The following is a 20,233-nucleotide window of genomic DNA, read 5'->3' as shown; positions in this document are numbered from 1 at the left end:
TTTATTCATAATGAATAAGTCATTTACAAATGCTTTAAAAATCTTTGATAAGCAGTTATAACTGCATGAATAAGAATGGTGACTTTAACGCAATACCTGCCAAATAGTGAGCCATTTTTAACTCAAATGTTATAATTGCTTAATAAATGTATTTATTCACACTTATTTATGAACCAGACCTTAAATTAATTGAAAGTCTTTGGGATGTACTGTACTAGAGTGCTTGACTCCTGCATTGTCAATACAAACTCTTGACCAAAAATTGATGCAACTCTTGATGGAAATAAATGTTGTGATGTTATGCCCATCAAGAGGTGCATAATTTTTCGGTCAAGATCTTGTATTGACAATGCAAGAGTCAAGCACTCTAAGTCTACTCCAGTACATCCCAAAGACTTTCAATGAATTTAAGGTCTATATATTGGTGTACGTACTACAGAGCCCCTATAGAGACATGGTGATGGGAAAAATGTGAAGTTTTGCATTCCTCCGAAACACTTTGGCTGCGTTCACACTGCAGGGCTTAATGCTCAGTTCCGATTTTTTGAAAAAATGTAAAAAAATTTGCAAGGCCGTTCACATTTCCAATTAAATGCGACCTTTTGTGATGATCTGTGTGAATGTGAAATGACCCAGAAGTGACCCGCATGCGCAGAAGAGTACTCAACGGTCAACGACGTCACTTGTTGTTTGCGGAAGTAGCTAAACATGGATGTCAACTGTGGAGCTCGTTTAGCGATATTAAAGTTATTTTCCCAACGGAGCCAGCACAATTACAATCTTCCGTGTTTATCTTCTCATTCCCGCCTATTTCAACGCAGAATTATGACGTTTGTCGCGTATAAATGACGTGCGGGTCGGATACATGCGACCTGGCCGTTCAGACTGAAGTCGCATTTCTAAAGATCGGATACGTATCGGATTTGGACCACATACCCAAGTGGCCTGGGTCGCATTTGAAAAGATCGAATATGTGTCGTTCAGACTGTCATGAAAAGATCAGATACAGGTCGCATGGGGCAAAAAAAACGGAATTGGGTCGTTTCAGCCTGCAGTGTGAACGTAGCCTTTGTAACGTTATTGGTTTGCAAATCCCTTGTGTTTCCTTCAAGAAAGGTTTTGCATTTTCCTTCAAAACCTTGTGTTCGCTCACAAAGAAAGCAAGAAAATTTTGCAATGGAACACAAAGTTTCTCAGGGGGACGCAAACATTTTGCGAGTGAATGCAAAGTTTCTATACGTTTGACTCACTTGGCTCTCGTCACATGCTGAAACCTTAGTATCATTCATACAGAGCACTTGAGGATAAGTGCAGTGTGAGCTGAGGTCTTCTTCCACCAATACATTTTTCTCATCCAGTCTGGAGAGGAAGTGTGGAGTGGCCCTGTGTCCTGAGGAAATCAAATTGCATTGTAATATGCACTGAATATGAAGCAGAAATTATCATATCATTATCGCAAACAAAAAAAAGGCTAATAAAAATTTTATAGTTCAAAAAGGGTCGTCATACTCCAACTTGTGCCTCATTAAGCATGTTACCTGCCTTTATTGTTTACTGTTGGAAAAAAGTAGTAAGTAAAAAAGTAAAGAGCACTGGAGGTAAAGTTAAAAGTATAACTGCGAGACAGCTGTATTTGAATGCAGGGTGAGGAATGACGCCATAGACACCTTCTCAGTAGGGCGACATAGCCAGGAAGCAAAGGTGTAACCCGAGAGCCCTGAGTTATGCTGTGTGATTACAGTAACATGCCCCTGACTAATAGTCCCCCTTTCATTCAGAGAGCCTTAAAGACACCATAAAATCAAATTTGAAGTTTTGAGGCTTTTACTCTGTAACATTTGAGATCATTTGCTAAGCTAATCTATTCCCTATCGCTAAAGGTTCATTCATTCAATTCATCATTCAACATTATTCATAATTATTTCTCTTCTCTCAAAACGAACTAAAATAATGACGACTCATCTTGCACTAGTATCAATATTGATATTAACAATAAAATGCTCTCTAAAATAATATTTTAATATGTTTCTTCCCAAATTCATTTTTAATCGGAAAAGACTCTTATTTTTTTGCACTAAAAAACTTTTAATGATTAAAAAAAATAAAACAATTTCAAAGGGTCTTTAAGGATCAGGTTTTAAGCAAGCCTTAAGTTACAGAACATATAATCCATCCTGTATCTATTTTACATATAAAAAATTTATTTCCTACCAAAAGGAAAAATATTCTATCAACAGGATTTATCAACAGGTTATTAGTAAACGTACTTGTCAACAAAATCAACAGAAATTCAGAACACAATAAGAAACTGAAACTCATGTGGATATTATGACACCACTGACAAGCAACTTGCATGCAATAAACAAAGTTAATTGTGATGTGTCTGTTAGCTGGTGGGCTGGTGAATATACTTCCCTCAGTCACCACCTACCTCAGGTCAAATTACAGACTCTCTCACAACCAAGGGTACATACTGTACAACAGTCCTTACTCTTATTTTCAAGCTTAGTGTTGGCAAGTTAGATATGAAGCCCTTTGAACACCAATATGTCTATATAAAATAAGGGTCACTATAAATTTCATCTAGAAATATATTAAGTGTATTTAACTATGTACTAACATTTAAATCAATCATTTGATACAATGTATTGTGTACATGTTTTTACATTGCACTTATATTTAAAAAAATACCAACCTCAATATCAGCAAAAGTGTTTTGCAATAAAAAGTGAACACAATAAAATATTTGTTTAATGCAAGTACATAATAGTTAAAGACACCTAATATTAAGTGTGGCTTGCTTTAGATTAATCACTGTTCCAAAAGGTTAAATTACCTTAATTTATGATCATTTATGTATTAGAGTTATACTTTATCTGGATAATTATGGAAAGTTCAATAAATATAACATAATACAACAAATGTTGGTAACACTTTATTTTGATGTTTCACTTTGGACATTCTACTAACTGTAGGTACTGTACCTTTGCAATTACATGTCAACTACCATCAGAGTCATTAGAGCAGTGGTTTTCAAACTTTTTCAAGAGCGACCCTTTTTTTTTTTTTTTTTAATTGACGCGACCCATAGGCCTATATAGGCCTATTCTTAAGCCTTTTGTTAACAACCGCTTTTGATGATGCACGTGCAGTGGCTTATCCGTGACGCGATCGTAACGCAAAGTTGATTCTGCACTCTTTTGATCTAGCTAAAGCTACAGGGATGCTAATGAACCGGTAAACCATTAACCATTGTAAGAATTTTAACCAATTAATAGCCTACTATCGTTTGCTGTATGCTTAAAAAATTCACTAAAAATATTCCACAACAAATCCTTTAAATTTAATGATATTCAGAACAGAACAAGAATGAAAAAATATATATATCTATAAACAAGCCAAAGCGAAATAATTTAAAGCGAAAGTGAAAGTAAGCGGCGTTGGGCTCACGTAACTCTCTCATTCGAATCAATTTTTTTCCATATTCGCGATTTATTTGGATGCTAAACTATTATTTATTATAGGCTTATAAGAAAAAATGAAAATGATTATCCCCCCAAATTTTAAATATTTATTAGGCTTCAAAAAATATAAAAACTTTTAATTTAAGTGAACTTAAAACAAACCTTACATAAACCCATTATAAATGTCATATTTACCTGTGCCTTTCCTGTCTAACAGGTATGAAATATACAAAAAATTGAATAAGATTATCAAAACATTCTGCACTGCATAAATTATAAACTAAATATAGATAAATCCTTATTAAAGCTACAAGCATTCTTTAGTCAAGAGCAGTTAGAGAATTAGCTGCTGCCACTTTAGGACCAGCCACAGCTGACGATCTCACGCATCCCATTCTCTCACTACTCTTTACTTTAATTTAAGATTTTATTTAACTCATTTAAGACTGTTATTGTGAGGATACTCGACAAAACGGACATGGCATACATGTGTGTTGTTCGTTCTAGCGCGAAAGAGAACTTGATACTGGCGCGCGTCTATCTGTGGGTCCTGTGTGTGTGTGTGTGTCAGGAGGACATTCACTGACAGCGCGTTCTCTTTTGTCTTGTCGCGCATGAAAAAGCATTTGCATGAATAAGAGCGGGATCATATAACGATAGCTTAGTTACTGTTGTTGTTTCTGGCGTTTCATCGCCTGTGCCGCAAACGCGATACCACGGAGGAGCAGGACCGAGCCTATGTCGATGCGTCCGCGTCCGGGAACATCGCGTGCACACTATATAAACAAATTATAGCAAACGGGATTTGGGATTTTGAAAAGTGGGGAGGACATGTCCCCCCTGTCCCCATAGGAAATTACGCTCGTGGGCTTCTTTGTACTTCACTCACGTTCCAATATCGATCCCTCTTCAGAAAATCACCCTCTTCACATGCGCAAAAATGTGCTTGGAAACATCACAGTGGAGCGGTGCTTACGCTGAATGGCACGAACTGTAGGCTATTGACTATTTAAACAGAGCAGTGTAATTTTTATGTGAGGTTGACTATTTTATTTTGATAAATGAACCGGCTGCGATGTCAAGATTGCAATGCTGGAATGCGTGTGAGGCGCCACCGGCACGATGGAATCATTTAAATATACTCCGTTATTTTGTTCAGGACATCATTCGAAACTGCAAAGTATTTATTTATATTTGTGTACACTCGCAATAAAACACAACATTGTGCTTTTGTAAAATAAAGAAAACAAACAAACTGCCGTCTCGGTTTCCTTTCCGTCAACTTGTTTGTGAGGCGCCGCGCCAAACGAACCAAACTCAGCAGCATGCTGTCAGTTTTTTCTTTCGTTTTATTAATCTATTAATTGTTTAAATAGCCATATTGTGTGTGTTTCTTTTATATAGGCCTATAGACTATGGTTTTATGAAAACAAATTTTGTTTTTTAATTTAATTATATTTTCCTTAAATCATCCTGGCGACCCATTTTTTAAGTCTCGCGACCCATCCGAGGGTCGCGACCCAGGGTTTGAAAACCACTGCATTAGAGTATTAGTAGGCTGTGCTTAAAGGAGAACTCCGGTCAATTTTAACATTGAGCTCATTTTTTTGTACATTTGGAGTGCTGTCAATACAGAGAACAACGACAAAAATCGGTGTTGCCTACACCGAGTTATTCTATTTTTAAAATTTGCACCCTGTTGACTTCAATGGGGCAAGTACTAAACCTGCTTTTAGCCTCTTAACATCCTTGATGTGTCATTACAAGTGCACAGAAAATGTGAGTGATTCCTTCAGAGTGAACACGAGTGAATCTGACTGCAGTAGATGTGAAAGAAATGTATAAAAATGATGTTATTTAAGCCAGCGCAAATACCTTTGTTTACATCCTGTTTTTCGGTTGAAGTCCAAAGTAGTTGATTGCCGAGTTCACGCGCGTGATCATAGGTATTAAACATATGCGTGTGAACTCTGCAATCGACTACTTTGGACTTCAACCGAAAAACAGGATGTAAACAAAGGTATTTGCGCTGGCTTAAATAACATCATTTTTATACATTTCTTTCACATCTACTGCAGTCAGACTCACTCGTGTTCACTCAGAAGGAATCACTCACATTTTCTGTGCACTTGTAATGACACATCAAGGATGTTAAGAGGCTAAAAGCAGGTTTAGTACTTGCCCCATTGAAGTCAACAGGGTGCAAATTTTAAAAATAGAATAACTCGGTGTAGGCAACACCGATTTTTGTCGTTGTTCTCTGTATTGACAGCACTCCAAATGTACAAAAAAATGAGCTCAATGTTAAAATTGACCGGAGTTCTCCTTTAATACCTGCTACCACTTTATTTTGATGGTTCCCCAACAGGCATTCTACTTACTATAAGTAACTTTGCAAGTACGTCAACTTATTCTACTTACCCAAACCCTAACCCAACAGTCAACCAATACTCTAATGAGAGTTAGTGGACATGTAGTTGCATATTATTGAGAGCTTGTTGAACAGCTTGTTTACTTACCTTACTTGCCTATGTATTTATCTATTTGGTTGTTGGTTGGTTGGTGTGTACAATTTTTCATTTTTTTTTGGACCCATTCACTTTCATTGTATGGGCAAAACATATAGGCCTATATATTCTTCAAAATACCTTATTTTGTGTTCTGCAGTCATACAGATTTGAAAGGACAATGAGGGTGAGTTACTGATAAATTAATTTTCCTTATTGAACCATTTCCTTAAGATCTGGAAGTGGATTTGTAAAAAAAAAAACCCACAAACTCTTTAAAAATAAATAATTTAATTGCAAAATGCTGAACATGTTATTTCAGAACTGTAACTATAAATAACTGGAGAGCAGACCAGGGTTTCATTACCATCACAAAGGGAATTGTATGCAGATCCATTGCAACTTGCATAATATATTAGGAAAAATACAGAATAATTAATCTCATGTTGAATTTGATTATTGCAAAACATTGTTATAGTGATTTCAGTGTTATAGCCAAAATGAACAAATATGTGGTTAGTTGATGCATACATTTTTAATTAAAAAACAACAAACAAATAAAAAACACTACATTTTTTATGTTAACATTTATATGGATGTATAAGGTTAAGTGTATATTTAGGTCCTGTGACTGATCACTATTTCAAAACACCTTTTTGCCTTCTCTAGTTCACTGCATTGCCCTGCAGCGTGACAACATCATTTTTTAAACTACAGATATTCAATGTTTTTTTTCCGAACAAAATAATAGAGCTGCATGCATTAAATTATAAAAGAATAATTCGTTTTAGATGGAGTAAAGCACATCACACCAGAAGATGTGTCAAAAGAGTTTTTATATCTACCCATGTGCTCTTATATTTGTGCAAAGACAGTTAATTTTGTGCACACCAGTGGTTTTGTGACATGTGAAAAAGGTTCAAAAGTAAAGAGTCCACATCAATGAGTTTTCCTTATGTTAATGGCAGTGTCCGTTATAACAACAGCAGATAGAGAAGCCACAAGAAGAAACAGAGGGTGCCAAAGCAGGTGTGCCAGTCCAGTTTGAGAACGTCAAAATCAGGGCTGCTGTTACCTTTGACCTGTAGCATGGAGCTGGACGAGATTGTGCCAGCTGAGTTTGAGGCAGTAACCACATACTGCCCAGAGTCTCTCACTGCAGAGCTGTGAATGAACAATGCATGTTTGCCTTCTTTATGGGACAGTTCAATGTGCTCATCATTGGCCAGTTTGTGTCCATTCTTGAACCTAAACAAAGAGTGAATTATGTCACACAATCACACCACAGCAAAAAAGGGCATTCATTAATACAGACTCAATGGAAGAGAGAAATTAGAGGTATGTTAAAGTTGAAGGTATACAGAAAATAAATGCAAACTAAGTAAATGTTAGCTACAGGAAATCTAGAATAAAAAGTTAGTATGAATGGATATGCATGACAGTGGAAGAGAAATTAAATCGTTCAAATGAAAATGGAATCAAAATGAATGGAATACGTCAACTTTTCTCAACAAACCTGCTTCATGCAGGCAGACACAAATATATGTCTACATAATTGGTCATCTATCTGAACTACAAACACTGGGCTTTGTGATGAATTTTTAGTTTTTAAAAACTGGATATTGATCTATATGTTGTATAAAGAGAATTTGCCACCCATTTAGAAACAAAAGTATTCCGATAATTATTAATCTCTATATACTACACCACCATTCAAAAGTTTAGGGCGGTACAATTTTTTAAATGTTTTTGAAAGAAGTCAAAATGTATTTGATCAAAATACAGTAAAAACAGTAATATTGTGAAATATAATATCAATTTAAAATAACTGTTTTAAATTTTTAATATATTAATAAGTGTTGAGTCTTCTGTTATATATGTATTTGCTATCACTTTTAAACAATTTGCTGCATCCTTCCTGAAATATTTCTATCTTTCCTTCTAAATTTCTTTAAAATCTTTCTGACCCCAAACTATTGAGCAGTTATATTATATTATACATTAAATTATGTTATATTATATTATATTATATTATATCGAAGAAATAACAAAGAATGTTTTAATTTATAGGTCAAGTTTGTTATAAGCTACCCACCAGGTTAATGTAGGCTCAGGGAATCCAGTGACTTCCACCTCCAGTGTCACCGGAGAGCCCTCCATTACCGTGGTATTAGACAAGGGTTTGGAGAAGTTAGGACCTGTGCCGCCTGTCAGTTTGCCCATAACCTTTTTGGAAGTTGCCCGCCTGATCTCCTCTCGAATGGCTGTGGGCTTGCAGAGATCCGAGTCCAGCTCTGTGGTTAATGGGGTTGGGGTAGCATGCATGTTACTGGGCTGAGCACTGTGGCATTGACCCATACTGGACTCATGCACACACTTTTGCATATCAGTATGACTTTCATGCACTGAGTAAAGCGTTTCAGTGATGCTGCCTGGTGGTGGGTTGCCAGATTTCTTTAAGATGCTGGAGATGGTATTTGACACAAGACTAGGAGCAGGTACTGTGAGGGGGCTTTGAAGAAAGGAGGATGATTCTGCTCTAAATCTGGCCCCCGAGCCAGTGGTGGGAGATGGGTAGCTCTCGGCCTGGCACGACATCCACTCCTGTTGCCTCTGGTTTAGGGTGTCACCCTGCTGGGAGTGGAACTGGTGGCTGTATTGGTTAACACGATGGCTGTGGGAGCTCACGCAATAGCCATCATCAAGGTCATTTTCTGACTGAATAATGTTGGATTCTGGAGTCTCAGATAAGGGAGGCAGGGAGATGTCATCTGGGGAGGTGCACTCATATTCATCATTGGAGAGCGACTCCTCAGTGAGATGGTCAGGCTGGAACTCACCCTCTGGTACACTTCCAACAGGAACTGCTGGCTCTGGAGTCCCATGTGGCAAAAAGTCCTCCTCTAAAGAATGATGAGCTGCCGTCTATAGAAATAAAACACACAAATAAAGAGAAAAGAATGCCTGTAAATCTCCCAGTAAAATAATTTTTTGTTACCATATGTTGTTAGTTAGCATTTACAAGCTTAAATATTGTTACATTCCTGTTTCTCATCCTGTGTGTCATTGTTGTAGTCCTGTGTAGTTTTTTAGTTTTCAGGACTACAACAATGGCACACAGGACAGGGAAGTAAATATATTAACTCAAAAATACATGAGAGTTATTAAATCTCATGAGAGAGGAAATGTAGATACACAGTTGCTTATACTTAGTAGAATGTCTAAAGTGGACTATCGAAATAAAGTGTTATCAGATATTTTATGTGATTATGGTGTATTACAGTATTTATACATAGTTTAAAAGAGTACATGCATTTTACATGTAGTATAACCAGCCATAGAAATTATTTTAATTTTTTTTATTAAAAAGTACCAAGACATGGCCAGGATATATAAAAAAAAAAAAAAAATTATATATATATATATATATATATATATATATATATATATATATATATATATATATCCCACACTTGTCAAATGTAGTGTATGTTTTAAAAATACATAATTTATTTTAAAATAAATTAATTTAAGTAAAACAGGATTTATCAGTCACTAAAGAATAGGCCTATACTTGGTCGAAAATTATTAAATCTTACTTATAATTTATAATTTAGTAAATAAATCAGTCAATCAAACCTGGCAAAATGGCAAAAGGCACCTTTCAAAATGGCAAAAGGCACCTTTCCATTGAATGACTCTTATGTCAAACAAGGCTCACCTTGGAATATGAGAGAAAAGGATGATTTCTACTACAGGCCTGATATTTGTCCTCAGAGTTGGTCTTCTGAAGAGGATGCTGTTTCTCTGTACAATGCAACTCCCTTTGGATATCTATGATGATGGGGTGAGATAAAGTTGGATCTCGTGGAGGTGGTGGTGGAGGAGGAGGAGTTTCTTGTGAGTCTCTCTTGGTTTGCTGCATAGTGTGACTCCTCTTATCCCGTTCCACAGGGGAATGGCTCACATTAATGGTGTGGGAGTTAGAGATGGAAGTGTGCATTTCCTCTCTCCTCTCTATAGTAGATTTGCACATGATGGTCTCCACTTTGCTGGTCTTGGAATAGGCCTCCTGGGTGTGCAACCTGGTCTCTTGTAGCACTTTTTGATGCTCCGGATGATGCATGTCTGGCAGATCTTGGCTTTGTGCTTTGCGAGGCTGAGGTTTCTTGTTTTCTGGATTCTTGCCGACAGGCATCTCTTTAGTACAGTGTGGGCCTGTCATCTCAGGGGTATGTCCACTTTCCTTTGGTTCAGACTGAAGTGGCAACAGAAAAAAGTATGGTTTAGGGTTGAGCAATTTTCTGAATATATATGATATATTTGCAATGCCTTTGCTGATGACAAAATTAAACAACGTTGAATACGTTGTACGTAAATACCCATTATATTTGTCTATTATGTTTCCTTAAAGGCACCGAACTAACCCTTTAAGACCATCATTACACTGGTTTTATGATCCTTGTCTTGTGATTTGTCTCCGATTTAAACTTTAGCAGCAAATATGGTTTTAGAGTTTATATGCAAGTTTGATGAATTTCTGTGACTTAGTTCAATTAAACGATTCAAAACTCTGAACTAATGATTCCTTTAGATCATATACATCAAATATTCACATATGTATATTCACAGATTTTATTTACTCTATGTTTTTGTAATTGAACTTTAATTGTAATTTCCTGCATTTTAAATTGAATTTAAATTGAATGTAACAATTTAGAATGTAACATACAAAATGAAGGACGATGTAATTCTTACATGTTTGAAATTGTAAGTCAAAGCGTTACTGGTGTTTACCGTATCAATGGTGTCCCGTTTGTTGTTGTCTTCAGGTGTAAGAGGTTGTTTCAAAGTCTCTAGCTACAGAAAGAGTTCATTTGAAAATATTAGTAAAAGTATATTTCATAAAAAATCTCAGATGAATGTACCAAGTACAACATTATGTTTGGTGTTTTCATCACCTGAAGTTTGGCCTCAAGGTCCAGCAGTCCATTTGAGAGTTCTTTTATTGATTCCACAATTTCATGGTGTTTGTTAATTGTTTTCTCCATATATTTCTTTCCATCTTCAGAGCCTACATTTAAAAAATCAGTCACACTGAAAGGCCAACAACACTTCAACTGACTAACTAAATGTCCTTCAGGGTTATATCTATAATGAAAACATTGGGGAGGAAATCATTTTGACATGCTCATGATTGATATACACGCCTGCCAGTTGTTTAACTGGATTTGTTTTATCATATTGTTCAAGTGTTTCTGATGGGGTGGAATTGACCCGAAACATTTGCTACTATGTTGGATAAGTTTCACATTTAAAATAATAAGTCCATGTCCACCTTGTAAAAGCACATTATGTCAAAATTTAGTAATTCTAGCTTTCAAATTGATCAGAGGAACATTATAAAGAATTTGAAGGGTTAAAACTATTAATTCCCAAATTGCTGCTATTGCGTTTACACATTGGGCTCTCTAAGAAGTAACATACATAAATGAAGGTTATATGCTCTGTTCTATTCATTGGAATGATAAAGAATACATTCCTCCAAACAATATTTCAGAATGCATTCTCAGTTTCTCACCATGTAGCCGCACTGCCAGCTCTGTGATCTGGCTTATTCTCTCCTCTTGCTGTGGTATTGTGGGCCACACAAATTTTTCAAACTGTTTGTAGAGAGAGCTGACTGCTTCCTTAGTCTTACATTGGGAGGAATATTTACCCACACGGACAACTGTGGAACTTGCCTCGTCGCACCAGAACTGATACTGTGTTTAAAATGAAAGGTGAGAGGAGAGACTATTTTCAGAGACTATTTATAGGCATTTACTGAGAGACTGCTTTGAAGGCAAACATAAGTTAAAGCAAAGCCAATTCTTTTTGTTTCTACTTCATTTAGCAGCATTAGTAATGGGAAGATCTAAGAGTAAACAGAAATGTAAAACTTTGAAAGAAATAAAAAATTCTATAAATTCCACACCAGGATTATAAATTGAACATGTAAAATTGTTGCTGAATTGTGATAGTAGCTTCTATTGGCTCATTATACTGTATGTTCCTGGTTCCTACCTCCTCTAAGGCTTGCTGGAGCTTGACATTCATATCCAGGTTCTGTTTGTACTCCTCCACTGCCCTGTCAAAGTCGCACACCTGTCTCTGCAGCTCATTTAAGGCATCCTCAATCTCTCTGAGGCTGTTGCCAATTAAATGCCTCTCACTGCTGCTGGAGACTTTCAGAGTGAAGGCTTGCAGCTTCTTCTTCAAAACCTACAAAAGGGAGGGATTTGAATGTTACATTTTATAAATATAAGACTCTCAAAGCATTAAAAAAAGGAAGAAATCTCCTTTAGGTATATGTCTGTATAATTGTGTCACTGCTGAGCAAATATTCTGAAGAAAACATTAATAAAATGAGTGCAAGTAGATAAAAAGAGGGCTTCCTTACCTGCAGCTTTTCAATGTAAATCTCAATTTGCTGGAGCTGATTTTTCACCACCTTTACGTTTCTCGACTTCTCGTTTTTCTTCATGTAGTTGAATTTCAAATTGTTGAATTTCTTTTTGAGATCTTTAAAGGACTCTCTCAGCTAAAATAAAGGATTCAGGAAAAACATGTAAATAAGTGTCTGAAAAGTGCATAAAAACCTCCACTAAAAGACAGCTAAGGGTGGATGAAGAAATAGTATGTCCACAAGTTAAGAAATTTTAAAGAATTTTAATATAATTAACTGCATGTATTTTAGGGTTAGGGGTTAGGATTAGGTTTATAGTTAATACTAAAGTAACTACATGTAACATGTAACAAGAACACTAAAATAAAGTGTTACCAAAAACACACAAGAAGAAATTTGGGGTAATATGTAAGTATTATATATTATAATATATATAATACGGCGCCTCCACGGCCTGATTATATTGTCCGCTTTATTTGCTTCTTATTTATTAAATCCAGGCAATTTGTTGATGAAACACTGATTACAATTAAGATACAATTTATACAAAACTAAATTTACTTTAAAGAAAGGCTTTCTACAATACAAAACTTAATGAAGTGGTCAAAATCATGTCTGACCCACTCAATATGTCTCCCGATATATTGCGCATCTTATGATCCTATCTTACTCATGCTGTTCACTTTTTATATAATCAACATAGATGAAATGTTAAAAAACATTATATTATTTAAACATAAATATGAAACTAAATAGCCTACGTTTTCTTTAATGGCTACAGCATGTATAGTAAAGTACAGAGAAACTTAATGTTGAAGCAGGATTTGAGCAAACGCAGTTGAGCATGTGGGGGAGGGGTGCGATTTTCGAGTAATAATAAATAATTCCCAGCGATCATCGAATATTATTTTTGCTTGAAATGCCCATCCCTAATAAAGTCAGACTTGTGTGATATACAGTCGCATTTGTGTGTATAACAGAACTGTGAGATAAACTCGCAATTATCTTTTATTTTTTTTATTCCGTGGTGGAAACAAGCTTCCATATGCTTCTGATTGCTTTTAGAAGGAAAAGCTGTCCATAAATGCTGGTCTAGGATCAGTTTTCTCCATAATACAGAATATTGGCAATCCTCTCGTTATAATAAGCAGTAAGACATTTATTGTGCATCAGCTTCACTGATAATAATGGAACTTTGTGAAATCGCAATGAAATTGTACAACCGCTTTTTAATTGGGCTATAATAAAATGAGCTTCCTAATAAAAAAAGTTTTCTGCCATGCCAAATCCATATGGTAAATGTTTTTAAAGGGGAATCGCATATCCTCATGGTGTTGGTTCACCCTCCGCCTATTAGAAATTTCATTTTTTTAATTTTAAAATTTGAAATGTAACTTTGTGTTCTGGTGTTGTTTTAATATAGAACTTGGTCTATTTGTGTTTTATTAAATGCAGGATGTTATTGTTTTTGAGACTCCCAAAATATAAGATAATATATTTGTAACCAAATATAAGATTAGTTGTACATGTATGTGGGGAGGATCTCTAACAGAGGGCAGAGTGCAGTTTGGTGAGTCCAGGGGGATTATTTTAGAGGGATTAATTGTCAGACAGGTGGATGATTTATAATGCAGATCCATTTCTGTCCAGCCTGATGAGCTTTTGCAATGGTGTCCTGTCTCCAAATGACAGGCTCAAGTGTCGCCCAAAGACAGCTGCAGCCCAGCTTAGAGCCTGTTAAAGAAGCCTCATAATTGTCTTACTGGATTTTTCCAACAGGGGGCTGTAGAGGAAATTTCTGCTGCAGCCCAAACAGAGGGAGATGTGTGGAAGAAAGTTCAGTTTAACCACCTTAATGGTTCACATCTAAACAACTTACTCAAACTGTGCTCAGTAAACATTTATGGCACTGTTTTTTCATGGCCTTGTGATCTGTAAAACAAGGAATGAGGGGTTTCTGTAGACCAAACTGGTGAATATCACAGCATAATAAAGATGTAAGTCATTGATGGCCATCTTGAGTGCAATTAGATCCACTAATTAACAGGACAGTAATTAATTTTACTTATAATTCAACTCTAAAATATAAAGGAGTCAGCAACACTACAATGAAATATCCTTTCAGTAACATATGAAAGCTTCTGTAAGCAGTACACTGGACTTGTGAACTCACAGTAAGAGAAATAGAGTCACTCCTCCTTGCAGATGAACAGCAGCAACTGTCCAAGCTAAAATATCAGCTTGTTTACTCATGGATAATATTTATGACTGGATGGTGGATCGATGGGTATGACTGATGTGACAACAATATGGTGACTCACGTGGACATTGAATTTGATACTATGTTGAGTCATGCCTTATTCTCGATATGAATAAGTGGTGATTTACAGTTTAATTGAAAATGTATTATTCTTTCGATCATATACTATACACTATTGTTCAAAAGTTTGGGGACATTTTTTTTCCCAGCGAGGATGCATTAAATTGTTCAAAAGTGACAGTAAAGACTTTAAACATTGTTACAACAAAACAACAACAACAAAAAAACAATTTCAAATAAATGCTGTTCTTTTGAACTTTCTATTCATAAAAGAATCCCGATCATGTTTTCCACAAAAATATAATATTGTTTTCAACGTTGATAATAATAAGAAATGTTTCTTGAGCACAAAATCAGCTTATCAGAATGATTTCTAAAGGACACTGAAGACTGGAGTAATGATGCATCACAGAAACAAACTACATTTTAAAGTATATTAAAATAGAAAACAGTTATTTAAAATGGTAATCATGTTTCTCAATAGTACTGTTTTTACTGTATTTGATCAAATAAATGCAACCAGAAACTTATTATCCACCCCATTCCTTTGAACAGAACTGTACAGAACCCTTATATGTTTTCATAGTCTATGCACCAATCCAAATCCCACTGTTTAGACAGTGATTTGAAGTGAAGACTCCCTACATTTTAAGGCCACACAAGAGATGTTCACATAAAACCAGAACGTGTACGGACTCTATAAAGTACAGCTACTTTTAGAAATGTCTTTGCTCTATTTACAGTCTTGCAGCAGTCATACATTGAAATAGCATGACATCACGTGGCATAGTTAACTTGGATATGTTTAAGAAGCTTTGAATTTTGACTTCTACTCAGGAGTAAGATATAGACACAAGGGTTCTGGAATGCTGATTTACTAATAGAGACCAATGAGTTTAATTGGTTCAATGCAACCCATGTCTTTGCGTGAAATCTCCTTGTGAAAATATAAAATATTTTTTTTTATTCTCCAGTTATCTTCAGAAAGTGACAGTGCATTAAAAAGTTCACAAAACCTTCCAATATGTCACAGGTCTAAACCAGTGGTTCTCAATCTTTTCTGACTCCAAGACCCCCCCCCAGTTCATGATTTAGTGAATAAGAATTATAGACTGCATCAACCAGATGAAATATTTTAGAGCTGAAATTATATTAATAAAATGTATAAAACGACCAAGCATTTATAAGGTTTTATTCATTTAAATTAAAGTATAGAAATCACAGTTTTATAATTATTCAAAGAAAACTAATAAATTATTTTAAAAAATAAAATGTTTTAGAAATATATTGAATTTCAAGCTTATTTTAATGCTTGTTTTGTCTTTATTTTACATCATCTTGATACATCTATAAAAGTTTGCTGAGGCCCCCTAATGGACCCCAGACCCCTAGTTTAGAATCACTGGTCTATATGCCTGTGCTTATTCATTTAGAGAGGAAAAAAATGAAATTGTTCTCCTCTAGAGGGAGACAGAGAATATAATATTATCACAACAGTAACAAATGTTTTTATGAAGACATTCTAAAATGTTTGAAATTATTTATGTTGCCTCTCACCAATCTCTAAAATTAAACTATTGTTAACATTTTTTTGCAGTCCATGTGGCAGCTTAAAAAAAGAAAACGAAAGATAAGTGAATATGTCTGTTTTCCTCTTACACATAAACCAATTTGTGCTGTAATCAAAAATCATAAAGGACATCATGAAACTGAGTCGTGATAGGAAAGTGCCCTGGGAGGCTTGCAGTGTAATCCTGGGGATTGACTGTTGGTTTTGTGGTTAACGGGCATTAAGTATGTGATAAGGGTGGAATCCTTCCTGCTATCTGAAGTGATGAGAGACAAATGGCAGGATCCCTCAGTCAGCAGAGGGAAAGACAAACCCTGCAGTTCACAGGCTAAATTTAACAAGCTATAAATAATTCAGGGAGAGTGACAATGAGAGTTAGCCAACACATGTGTTGCTGAGCCCTGGATCTATGGGCTGGGACATTAACACATCTTTAAGGAAAATGACAGACAGTAAGGGCTGGACCAAAATCCTTCTTCATACAGTTAAAAGGGGATCATAAGGAATCAAAGCTTCAGTGATCTGAAAAAATTAAAACATACTAACTTCCAGAAACCAACATTTCTTCCCCTGTGAAAAAAGGTAATTTGTTGAAACTTAAGCTGCTAAAATTGGCTTGTTCTGTACTTTCCAACGTTAAGAAGAATACATTTGAAAAAATGACTGCCATTTTTTGCACATATAAATCCACCATTGCTTTGCACAATACAATGCAGGCTTTGCAAAGAGGCTGTGAAGGAGGGGAACATTAACAACTATATTGGACCCAACAGTCTTGTTTCACATGCATAAGGGTCGTTTTCACTGGAGTCTTAAAGGGATAGTTCGGCCAAAAATGATATTTAACCCATGATTTACTCACCCTCAAGCCGTTCGAGATGCATATGTCAATCTAAGACATTTTCTAAAATAACTGAAAATGTGTTTGTCTGAAAAAAGATTGACATATGCATCTCGAACGGCTTGAGGGTGAGCAAATCATTGGTTAAATATCATTTTTGGCCGAACTATCCCTTTAATAGCACAGCAGCAAATAACGCCTCTTTGAGTTCTAAAAGATAGTGGAAAATGGTCTAAGTTATGATTGCTTTGGGCACAAAAATATTATAAGTGGACCTCATGGGAAAAAACACAGACAAGTGCAAATAAACACTTTTATCTTTATTCCTGTGTTCTTCCTGATCTGCGCCTCTGATGAGATTAGTAGGTCAGAGATCACTACAGATTAGTAAATGACCTAAACCCTGACCAACTGACACACACATACAATACTCACCTCACTGATTTCTTCCTTATGAAGGCAGAAGTGGACGTTGCTTATCAAACTCTCTTCACACTTATTAGCCTCAGCGATCCAGTCAATGCTTCCTCTCTCCAACTTTACCAGTTTCTCATGTAACTGCTGCACTGACAACACCAGCACATGCTTGGAGCATAAAGAAGGGGGAAAAGGATGGTCATTTGTGGCAGTTTCTACCAAATCAATGAGTATTGATAATGCATCGCAAAGAAATAATCAACAGCATGGTTCCACATGTTCTGTTGACAAATAATGTAACAATTCAGATTCAGGTAAGGAAATCCAAATAATGCATGGATTTTTTTGAAGATACTGAGGGCATGAAATATTGTTAATCAACGCACCGACTGCTGCACAGTGCTGGTGAGGTCTGCACCCAGCGAGAGGGCCAGCTTATACAGATGGCGGATGTGACTCTGCCTCTCTTGGTGCTGAGTCAACTGAGTCCTGGCCTGACTGGTGTCACTAAACACTGTCACTGGTTCTGTGTGTAAGACGGTATCCAACTAAAATAAAATAAAGTAAAAACAATTAATTATGCTTAGGTTCCAAATTTCAGTATCTAATGTAATGTAATATAATTATTATTGCTACTAGTAGTTCTACTATTGGTTAACCAAAATTTACATTTGTCTACAAAACTTAAAAATAAAAAATATTGTTTTTAATGAGCTGGCCATGGTAGTTAAGGTAAAGAAAAACAGGCAACAAGTGTCCAGCATATAGTAATAACATTCAGTACTGTTTAAAACAATTGCATCCAATTAGTGAATGATGATGATTATTATTGTTATAATTATTTTTACTACTACTATTATTAGTGTTTAGTCCAGTGGCTTAGTCACAATTTATAGTTGTCAGGATGTAACTTGTGGCGCTGGCTAAAAGAATGCGCAGCTTGGTTGGTGACTGAAGAAGATGCTTTTAAATTTTCTGCATCACTATTTAATCCTCATGCTTTAATTATTAATTACTCTAAAACTGTGAAAATATCAATAATAAAGAATGAGTTAATCCATCTATTAACAGTACATATCAATTCTGATTTTAAATCCATCACAATCTCTGATTTCTCTAATTCTATAAAGTGTTCTGACAGAAATGGGACTTTACCTCTTGATAAAGCTGGTGAAATTTACCGGCCATACTGAGAACGGTTTCATACTCCCTGATTTTATCTCTGATATGCTGATGTAGCTGCAGAAGCTCAGAAACTTTCTCGTTCTTCTCTTTCACTGGTATCCCCTTTAAGCCGAGCAGCTCGGATGTTTTAACCAGGAATTCCACCTCTGCATTCAGTTGCTATGAAGGTTTTAAAATTTAGGTTAGTTGTAAAGTTGCTAAAACAAATCATAAGCACTAATGAGAAAGCAAAAAGTCTTCTCTCACCAGGAATTCTGGCTTTACAGAGTTGAATTTCTCCTGTAGTTTATACACAGACTGAGGATCACCCCCCAAATCAACCTTTGATGCTGGAGCAAAAATCTCCTCCAATGCCCTTAAATCATGAAGAACCTGCAGGCAATTAGCGAAAAATTTAGGGCATTGAACAAAGATGTTCTATTAATAATGTTTTGTAGTTAAAAAAACAAAAACATTTGCAGTCTCTTTAAATGCTCTAATAATTGAAAATAATATGGATGGGCCAACATTTCACAAATTGCCGTATTCTGATGTATTTCCAAGTGAAATCCCAAGTTACCTTTTTAAGTTGATCTTTACATTTTTTCCATTGCTTCTTCACAGATTTTATTTGACTGTAATGAAGTTGCCAGGATGTCCACAAGTCTGCTAGTTCAGATTTCTTCCTGGTCAGTGACTCCATATATTTTTCTACAACATGCCCTGCTGCTTTAACGTTTAGATTCAGGTTGCCACTGATCTGCAAAATAAATAAATAAATACATACACACAAAAAATGTATTTATTGTTTGATTTAAACCCCCAAGACGCTGCCATAGATTTGTAAAGACCACTTATTGTTAAGCTTGTGTTAAAATGCTCTACAGCGTTTCTTACCATGTTAGATGAGTTAATAAAGTTGTTGCCTAGATCCTGCATGGTGAAAAACCTCTGCAGCAATGACTGCCACTTAGCATCCAACATTTCCTTCATGGATGCACCTGCTCCTTCATTTTCCTCCTCTTCCTCTGGCTTGTTCTTGTAGCATTCCTGAAGAGTCCTTATCTGCTCCTCAACCTGTGCCACCACAGAAAATATCATCATTGGACTATTGGCCTTAGTCTAACTGGGTACTTCATTACAATAAATATATGTCATAAATATATAACCATACCTCATCTGCACAGCGCAGAAAGTCCACATAGGGCCTGAGGCTCTCCATGTGTGATGATATGTTCCTCACCAATGTTTTCACCTCCTCTGCCAGAAGTGAAGCTTTGTTCGAAAACTCGACTGTCTCTGAGGATTCCAGTCCCTTTAGTTCTTTTATAAAACTAGTAATAGCCTCTGATTCTCTCATAGCATCCTGCAGGACAAAAACACCACGGTTTACAATGAGAAGATCTTCATAGCACTTTTACGAACTTTTTAGGAGTTGTATAAAATAATAAAATAACACAATTCACTTTGAACTTTCCATATCATATTGTACTCTCAGTGTA

At 35.8% G+C, this 20,233-nt stretch overlaps 1 protein-coding gene across 1 annotated transcript in view; it reads right to left on the bottom strand.

The window, feature by feature from the left end:
• ccdc141 (coiled-coil domain containing 141) overlaps positions 1-20,233 on the bottom strand; it is a 39,657-nt gene that overhangs the window by 1,507 nt on the left and 17,917 nt on the right. Inside the window, exons 13-28 of the mRNA XM_079880512.1 lie at positions 19,906-20,097; positions 19,629-19,808; positions 19,312-19,491; positions 18,999-19,124; positions 18,723-18,911; positions 17,954-18,115; positions 17,586-17,735; positions 12,414-12,554; positions 12,038-12,235; positions 11,553-11,736; positions 10,933-11,045; positions 10,769-10,831; positions 9,693-10,229; positions 8,067-8,896; positions 7,047-7,219; positions 1,251-1,390 (exon numbers count right to left, since the gene is read on the bottom strand). Coding sequence (XP_079736638.1) covers positions 1,251-1,390; positions 7,047-7,219; positions 8,067-8,896; positions 9,693-10,229; positions 10,769-10,831; positions 10,933-11,045; positions 11,553-11,736; positions 12,038-12,235; positions 12,414-12,554; positions 17,586-17,735; positions 17,954-18,115; positions 18,723-18,911; positions 18,999-19,124; positions 19,312-19,491; positions 19,629-19,808; positions 19,906-20,097 — 3,558 coding nt within the window. The remainder of the gene's footprint in view (positions 1-1,250; positions 1,391-7,046; positions 7,220-8,066; positions 8,897-9,692; positions 10,230-10,768; positions 10,832-10,932; positions 11,046-11,552; positions 11,737-12,037; positions 12,236-12,413; positions 12,555-17,585; positions 17,736-17,953; positions 18,116-18,722; positions 18,912-18,998; positions 19,125-19,311; positions 19,492-19,628; positions 19,809-19,905; positions 20,098-20,233) is intronic.

Source organism: Squalius cephalus, assembly GCF_949319135.1.
Source record: "Squalius cephalus genome assembly, chromosome: 9".
In the NCBI taxonomy this organism is placed as follows: domain Eukaryota; kingdom Metazoa; phylum Chordata; class Actinopteri; order Cypriniformes; family Leuciscidae; genus Squalius; species Squalius cephalus.
The sequence above is the reverse complement of the archived record's forward strand: the minus strand, read 5'-3'. Positions and strand labels throughout refer to the sequence as shown.